The sequence below is a fragment of the Oncorhynchus masou genome, chromosome 6 (assembly GCF_036934945.1).
Source record: "Oncorhynchus masou masou isolate Uvic2021 chromosome 6, UVic_Omas_1.1, whole genome shotgun sequence".
NCBI classification, from domain to species: Eukaryota; Metazoa; Chordata; class Actinopteri; order Salmoniformes; family Salmonidae; genus Oncorhynchus; species Oncorhynchus masou.
In genome coordinates, this window is record NC_088217.1 from 33,355,810 (window position 1) to 33,364,551 (window position 8,742).

Below are 8,742 nucleotides of genomic sequence, written 5' to 3' on the forward strand. Positions count from 1 at the left end.
GTTTATTACACTTCATACTCAAACATCCTTTCTTCTGGCAAGCCTATTTTGCCCAAGCTCTATGTGAAACTGCACTACTGCGTGAGCTGTGCCATCCACTGTAAGGTGGTCAGGAACCACTCCACAGAGGCCAGGAAGGACCGCACACCACCATCCCGCTTCAGGCCCAGTTGTGAATACTCAAGCACCAAGCTCTGCCATGGCCATTAAATGGTGATCATGGATGTCGAACTCATTCCATGGAGGGCTGAGTATGTGCTAGTCTTCTTTATTTCCTTTCAATTTGTCCAATTAAGACCTACACAACCAGGTGAGGGGGAGTTCCTAAATAATCAGTGACCGTAATGGATCAATCAAGTACAAGGGAGGAGCGAAAACCCATGGAATGAGTGTGACACCTGTGGCCTGCACAAATCCACATGTCTGGGATATCTGCTTGGATTGAGAGAATCCTCAGTCAAATACAGAAACTGACATTTCCATTCTTGCTTTTCCTCCAACGTTGGCTGTTATTGAATGATGTGATTGTGGAATACTGTTCTGATGGAATGTGTTCTCTTTCTACAGGGTAGCCCACCCAGAGTTCCTCCACAGCCCATGTAAAACAGATTGATTTGAATATATTTTTCACTTGCAAAACATTTATATACATCTTTATAAATATGAATGTCTTATCATTGTAGAAAATATCAGCCAGTCAAGTGTATTTATTTGGAATACTCTCCTTCAATACAGTACAAAATTTACAGTAGTTTAATCTTGATACACAAATACTTAATTACATTATGGTACATGAAAAAAGGCTCTGCAGTTCAAGCGAATCCACACAATTCACAGGGGCAGGAGTAAAGGTAACAGAGCAGATAGTCAAGTCAAAGGGAACACAAACACAGTGCAATCAAGAAACCTTGAAAGGGAAAGGAACATTGAAACGAGGGCAAAAACAAGCACACATCAGTAACAAAATATTTTTCTCTGAAGCTGGGGTGACTTAAGGGGAAATACAAAATAAGCTTGACTCATTTGTCCTTTAGATTTTTGTGAAAACTTTTAAGGTTTAGCAGACCACATTGTTACCACATGCACCAGGTTTTGAAAGCATAACGGCAATCCAGTGTAGTACACCAAATAATAAAATCCAGGATCACCTCCTTTACTTTTTTTCAAGGATTTGCTTACCTTCTGATCAAAATGGATTTCATGTTAGAGAAACTGCACTGTTCACTGCCAGGGCAAGTATGAGACATCCTGTCCTATTATCCTTGTCTGGTTAGGTTAACTGAATTGGCATTTTCACACTTTCCAAAGCCCAGACATCTCTGCTAGTATTTCAGTTGACAAGCTCTTTAATATAGCTCTGTTAGAACAAGCCATCTACTCTGGGACAGGCAGAATTAATTCTTATAAAGACCCGTAATATCATACATAGATCATGCCATCTCAAACTTCAATCTTTGGCAGTTAATGTACATTATTGTGTACATGCCATTTGGTTTTTACAGTAAAAACTGTTTTTGCATCATAACACATGAGTAAAGTCACAGGCACATTTGTAAATTGAAGCTATTGTGAGATGAGTCAGAAGCTAGAGTTTTATGCTGTGCCATCAGCCTGATTTGTGGAACGACAAGGTCATGTCAATGTAGCTAGGTGTCGGATTGGTGACTGACGTGAAACAGCTATAATTAACACTCATTAAAGTCCCCCCCCCCCCTAATATCTGTCACATACATTTGTTACTTCTTTTTGAGATTGACCCTGGACCAAGTGTTCTGTCCTCAAATCTATGTTGAGCCAACATCCTCTAACAGTGAACCTCAGGGAGTAAGGCACAATAGACCGATTTTTAAAGAGAAACAACAGATCTGGAGAGATCCTGCCCTTCGAATTAGTGTGAAACGATGCACAACTTCCACATCAGTTCAATAATCAAACCATTTTTTATTTACATTCTAAATATTATCTAATTTGAAGAGTAATTACATATCCGTTCATAAGGCATTACATTTAGAACAGCAGTACAGATTAACATTAATGCAACGACGCCCTGTAATTAAATAGTTTAAGATCTTTTCTGATATTTTCTTGTACTCCACTTCAAAGCCACATTCCTTCTTTTTTGGTAACATGTAATAAAGTATAAAATAGTGAAGATACAGAGCTGTTGCTGTCAAAACATAAAAGGTCAAATTAACCACCAAAAGAAATAAACATTCACCAAACCTTTATCCCCCCCAGAGGCAATTATGAGGTAAAGTTTAATTTATTTTATAAAGAAATCCCATGGCAGATTTTCCAGTCTGTCATACTTCATCTGTGTCATAAGTAGGGACAGTAGTTTTGCTTGGCCATAGAAAACTCTGGGGCCCTAATCAAGAGCTATAAACCCCACGGGCTTCTAAATTCATTCACTGTGAAGACAAAGAGATTAGGTAAACAAGTAAGGCAACTGCCAAAACCAATCAGGACCTAACTGACCCCTTACCCTCAGTTTCCTAATCTCTCAATGTAAGTGCTTTTTTAAATTCACAAGTGCGTATTCATCAAGTTCCTTTGAGCAAAGCATTGTTGTGGAAAATAAAATACAAACTATAGATCTTGGTAGTCCAAAGGGATCTATGAGTCATGATTCTAAGGAAAATGTTTACCAACATCAGTGCTCTATAAAAACAAGTCCAATGAGAAAAAAGGAAAATCATTGAACAAGAATAAGCATTTCAACGTCACTTCGGAAGAACCACGTACTCAATCTCAACCACAGAGGACTGTGGACAACCACACACACTACTCATTTATGTCTTAGCAGCAGGTGACAATCTTCTGGACATGTACTTATCAACTGAATATTTTAAAACCTTTTATATGCCCGAGTGCTTTTTAAAAACATGTTTATTTCCTTTTTGGACGATGTAATACAATTTACATCAACATGATTAGGCTACTTAAGAAATGAGTGACTGTGCAAATCAAAGTGACTGGTGAAGGGCAATCTAGAATTCAGCATGGGCAGGCTACATAGCATCATCAAAATAACTACATCTTCTCATCCATAAAGATATATGTTGGCAAGACAAGGCTGTTAATACATGTCCCCCAGGTCAACGTCATGAAAGGCACAGTACAATGAATATACAATTGTTTTAAGTCTCACTTGTAAATAATAATCATGTTTAGGTTTGTTTTGTAGTACACAAAGCAGTGGGATATCAAGGACCTAAAATGGCCAAAAATCTTATCCCAGCCCTTTGTTGACGTCAACTCCAAAATAGTGGCAGTGGCTCTCTTCTTTTGTGGAATGAGTTTTAAAAACGTTTTATTTCTTTCAACATGCTGCACAGAGAAAGGTGCAGGCCATAAATGTAATCTTCTTTAAATATAAATTATCTCGGCAGGTATTTCAGTGCAACAAAAGCAATTAAAGGAAACAAAACAAACATACTGCACCCCATTCCATGACATTCACACTGCTAAAAGCCTAAAACTCTCATTTAACTTAACAAACATACACACATATACACATATACACAAACTGAAATTCAAAAGTGCACTTCTCATTGAGGCCAACCCCTCAAATCTCTTCTGAACATTTAACTTGGGATCCTGGGTCCAGTCTGCACCGCAACTTATTAAAATAAATGACCAACTGTAATATATACCATCTACACACAATCTTAAACAACACTGTCTGCCACACCCCCAGGGACTAGGTGTGTTACGGAATGGAATAGATCCGTTAAGTGCTTTTCAAATAAAGCTTTGACAAATTCCAAGGAAGCCTGACTGTTCTTGTTTTTATCTTGGTTAAAATATTGATTACAGTGCAGTCGACGAAACAACTCAAAATGTCACATATAAATCACATTGTCTAGATGGCAGCATCGCTGTTTTGTGCACCCAGTTTTTACCAGGATAAGAGAGGAAAGGTAGACCACAGCAGAGAAAGGCACTTTGAGGATAAAAAAAAAGTGCATTCACTCCCTTTACTTCAGAATAAAATCTATTTGAAAGTGCATTTTCTCATTAAGAATTCATGCATTTTGAAAAGTGCATTCAGAGTGGTGAGGATTCTCTTTCCTTTTTTAAAAGTGGTGCAATTGACCTAATGTGCCTATTTGAAGTCAAGGTTTATGTGGTAACAGTATCAACGCCTTTGCACAAATAATTTACTAAAAGCAGTTTCGTACTACCCCTACCCCCTATTGTGATGCAGACCAAACCCAAGCAGGCCCTTCTCTCAGAGTAAAAAAACAAACAAAACCTAAGTACAGAGGCCTGCCCAGCCATCCCTCAGCCTAGCAGGTGCTCCCCGCGGACAATGTGCGAGGAGAACTCGTAGCGGTCCTGGCTGCGATGGCCACAGATGTTGCACTCAAAGGGCTGGCGGAAGCCGTGGCAGCCCATGTGGATGGTGAACATGACGTGGTCCAGGAAGAACACGCGGCAGTGCTCGCAGCGGAAGGAACGCAACACGTGCCCCTCTCCGTCCACCACTCGAAACGCCTCCCTGGAGGTGGGGGAGCCTGGGGCCGGGGGGGTGGCAGAGTTGCCATCCTCTTCCCTCTCCTTGGCGTGGCTTGGGCTGTGTCTGTCCCTACCCCTGTGGTGCAGTAGGGGCGGAGGGGTGGGTGGTGGTTGGAGTGGAGGTGGTGATTGCTGTTGTGGAGAGGCAGGGCAGGCGCCACATTGCTTAACACTTCATCCGGCATGCTCTCAGTGTCTGTGGAGTCGTGGCAAACGTTGCTAGGCGAAGGGGCGTGGCTGCGGCCAAGAGGTAGGTCCTCGTGACCCTCTGCAGCCTCCCTGCCCCCCACTCCTGTGGACCCTAGGCCAGCCCCGGCCCCCATGCAGTCCAGCCTCGGCCCCAGCGGCGCCATGGGGGTGTGAGCTGAGCTGATGACTGGCCGGAGCTCTGACAGGCAGGAGGGGTGAGGGGGTGGCAGCCATAGGGGTCGGATGCCTTCAGATCCACCAGCTCCTGCCACCCCCAGGTAGCCTCCTCCCAGGACGGTGTAGTGTGGCTGGTCCAGACTGTGGTGTTTCTCCTCGTCCTTGTCAAAGGCGGCGCTGAGCTCGAAAGGCGTGTCAGCTAGACTGTGGCGCATGTGCTTCTGTCCTGCAGGGCAGATGGAAGGCAGGGAATCACACTGTACCACAACTCAGAGAAACTAGTGAGGTGAAGGTAGGTCTCCTTTTTTTTTTCTTAAACAGACACCTGATCTCATCAATGATGTTGTACCCTTTGTGTTACCTGTGTGTGTGTGTGAGAGTGGTGCCTTTGCTCACCCCACCCCTTTACACATTCCAATTATGTGCTGACCTACAAATTTCTGTGGTGTGAATCTCTTGCGTTTGGTGATGCTGTTGGCAAGCCGATCGATGAACGTAATCTTGTCTGAGGAAGGTTGCAGCAGGTTGTCAGGCATGAACTCCAGGTCCCTCAGCTCCTCTACTATAGAAGACATGATCACACCGTAGATAAAAACAGTAACATGCAGTGTTTGTGTATGTATGAATGAATGAATGTGATTTAAATGTCAAAGTTATCAAGGCTCTATAGGTTGCTCTGTGTGCGTTTGTTTGCCACTACCTTGAGTGTGAGCACTGGCTGGCTTCTGTGTCTCCAGGCTCTGCAGGTAGCTGTGGCAGCATTCGCGGTGCTCTTCCAGGGTGCTCTGCTGCTTGTAGCTGCGTCCACAGTAACTACACTTATAGGGCTTTCCCACTGTGGGAGACGACACTGGGGACAAAGTCAACGTACCGTAAATACAGTACATACAGAATGTGTGTGTGTGTGTACTTTGCACAGGAACTGACAGGCTCAACTCAGACCCTATTTTCTTCACCCAAGTGTGTGCGATAATGTGTGTACAATAAGTGTATCCCTCTCACCCGAGTGAGTGCGGACGTGGCCGGTGAGAGCATCCCGTCTGCGGCATGCATAGCTGCAGAAGGGACATTTAAAGGGCTTCTCCCCTGAGTGCAGCTTAATGTGACGCAGCAGGTTCCCCTTCTGTGTAAAGGAGGCCCCACACTGATTGCACTGGAAAGGCCGCTCACCTGGGGGAGGCACATACCCGTTTACACACCCCGAACAAACCAAATTTCAAACCAGTTTGAGTAATTTGAAATCAGTTTCACTCCCAGTCACGTGCTCAAATCACAATGTCAACCTGGTTTCGGGGCAGATCTGCTCCGCAAACTAATCTTATCGTATAAAGGACTAATCACTCAATTAATTGGTCAGTCACCTGTGTGGCTGCGTTTGTGCACCATGAGGACATTGGGCCCAATGCAGATCATCCCACAGACGTCACACTTGAGTTTCCCATTGGGCAGCCGGGTGGCACCTCCTGGTGACATGGGCTCCGGACTGGCCAGCTCCCTGTAGCCGCCTCCTGCCTCTCCTCCCTGCTCAGAATCCCCCTCCTCCACTTTGTCCCCTTTCTCATCCTCTGGTCCTGTGCCACGGCCCACCTCCTCGTCACTGTACAGTTCCACTTTGATGGAGTTAGCTGGAGAGAGACAGTGAATAGACCATGAGAGTGACATATGATGAGAGCAGACACAGCTGTGCTTGCTAAAGTTGAATAAAAACATCTGAGCCACAAAACCAACTACCACACGCTCCCTTGGGAATAATAAAGTTCCCTACTTCTACAACAAAGGAATTTACTAACTGGAACTGACCACTAAGAGAACGGCTGGGGGAAGTGTGCTGGCTGTTGGGGGTGCTCACTGTGCGGCCTCCCACGGCCCCTGAAAACTCCCTCGAAGAGTCTCCACTGCCTGCAGTCCAAACACACAGACAGACACACCACACAGGCCTACTGACATTCTATTCAGTCATCTCAATAATGTCACAACCATAAGGTCAGTAAGTCAGCTAATACAAAGGACTGTCCATGCCCTGCATACCTGACATGTAGAGATGGCCATTGCAGTCTTCATCCATTCTATCACCAGCTAACTGAAGGAAAAAACAAACAGGTAGACTGAGAGCCTCTAAATTATTACAGTTGTTCTTCTGTACACACATTCACAGTTCCAGGAAATGCATAGTAGATGAAAATTCCTGAAGTGCAACTGGCCCTCATTGAGCCAAGCCCAGCAATTTCAGGGGACATGAAATGGAGCTAGATACAATGGCCTTTTGTTGAACACTTAGCTATCAATTTCTTCAAGACTATGGACTAGGCCTATACTGTCGAATTTAGGATAGTTGGTTGGTAGAGCTAGATTGCAATACAAGCAAATATGCTACCAGCCATGTACATAACAATTAAAGACTAACTGGGCAAAACCAAGATACATTTGGCTAAGTTTATGTACGGAAGAAAGTCACTAACACTCAGTCAATGTGTATCGAAACATCTAGTTAGCTACTTTACTTGTTTACAGTGCGACAGCCTAAAAAGCTAGCTACTTTTATAGATACATTGGTTATGCAAGTTATTATAACCACCAAACAGACTTTATTCTTTCTGGGTAACGTTACCCGTTTTTGTTCACTCTGGTGGGGGTTGTAACCTGTACTACCTTAGCAAAAATAATATTGTGTTAGCACAGATGAAAGGGTTAGCGAGCTAGTTATGATATTTGACGTTCGTCAGATGGCTCATTTAGTTGGCTAGTTTGTTAGCACATGCTAGCTAACTGAGCTCAGCCACCACTAGCTAGCTGTCAGGCCAGCCTGCCAACTGATAAAGTTGTTAACGAACGTTACTACTGTAACTAGCCAATTGCTTTCAGATACCTAACATTGGCTGGCTAGCTAGCTACGGAAGTCAGAAAGACCGACAGTGACAGTTCGATATAACAAAAACAAAATAGTAAAGAAAAGAAAATATTACTCTTAATGATGCCTAGCTAAATAATATCGATTGCAAACATTGTATATACAAGTGTTTACTCTCAATTCCACGTTTTAGCATGTCTGTCTGGCTGGTTGGCTAGTTACATTAATAATGTTTCTTAAGCGGTTGCTATGGTACCCACTGCCCAGAAACATTCATTATTGCTACAGCTAATCAGTCGGCTAGCCTATCTGGCTGATGGCATCGTCAGCTATACACTTAGTTAAAACCATTTAAACAAACATCTGTAGAAACAGCATCGACACAAATCTTTTTTCGAAAATCTGTACCTGTCACGATAGGCCTTGATTCTGTGATTTTATTTTTCTGGTTCTCCGCTTGTTTTATCTTGCGGCGACAGCATCTCCCGGCAGCATTTACCTCAAATCCTAAACAATTTCCGGGATACAGACCGGTTTAATCCAACTCCCATGGATTCTCATCAACAGAATGTGGTGTATCGAGTTTGTGGCTCCGCTAAGGACTGCCATCTTCCCCCACTGACCCACATGTTGCACATTAAATGTCACATAGGACCTAGGACTTACAAAGTCCCGTTTTTTAATTCAGAGGAAAATTTGATCGTTTTTTATCCCCTGTAGGCTGTATTTCTTTCATGCAATGATTTGTTGCACACTCTTGGCAATTCCCTTTTCACCAGTGTAAACTAGGCTGCCCTTGTATTCATCAAAGATGGCTTCATTTAGGCTGCAGCCCACTAGCAGTATAATTTTTGTTCCCTAAAGATTTTGATGAGTGGAGGGTTTATGAAAATCAAGTGGTTGGGAAGAAGAAGTGTAGTAAAATCGTTTGAATGATAAAATATCAATCATAAGACTGCGAAAGAGTCGGGTACAGTCACTGATCATGTCTAATAATGCAGATTGAC

The 8,742-nt window shown here is 43.3% G+C and overlaps 1 protein-coding gene across 1 annotated transcript; it reads right to left on the reverse strand.

Moving 5' to 3' along the window:
- Positions 1 to 1,921: 1,921 nt before the first annotated feature.
- Positions 1,922 to 8,424, reverse strand: LOC135541928 (zinc finger protein Eos-like). The gene is given in 9 exon segments (XM_064968435.1): positions 1,922 to 4,625; positions 4,628 to 5,113; positions 5,318 to 5,449; positions 5,588 to 5,737; positions 5,890 to 6,057; positions 6,249 to 6,512; positions 6,688 to 6,786; positions 6,916 to 6,967; positions 8,144 to 8,424. Coding segments are annotated over 8 exon segments (1,674 nt in total). The 5' UTR covers positions 6,953 to 6,967; positions 8,144 to 8,424; the 3' UTR covers positions 1,922 to 4,287.
- Between the last annotated feature and the right edge of the window lie 318 nt (positions 8,425 to 8,742).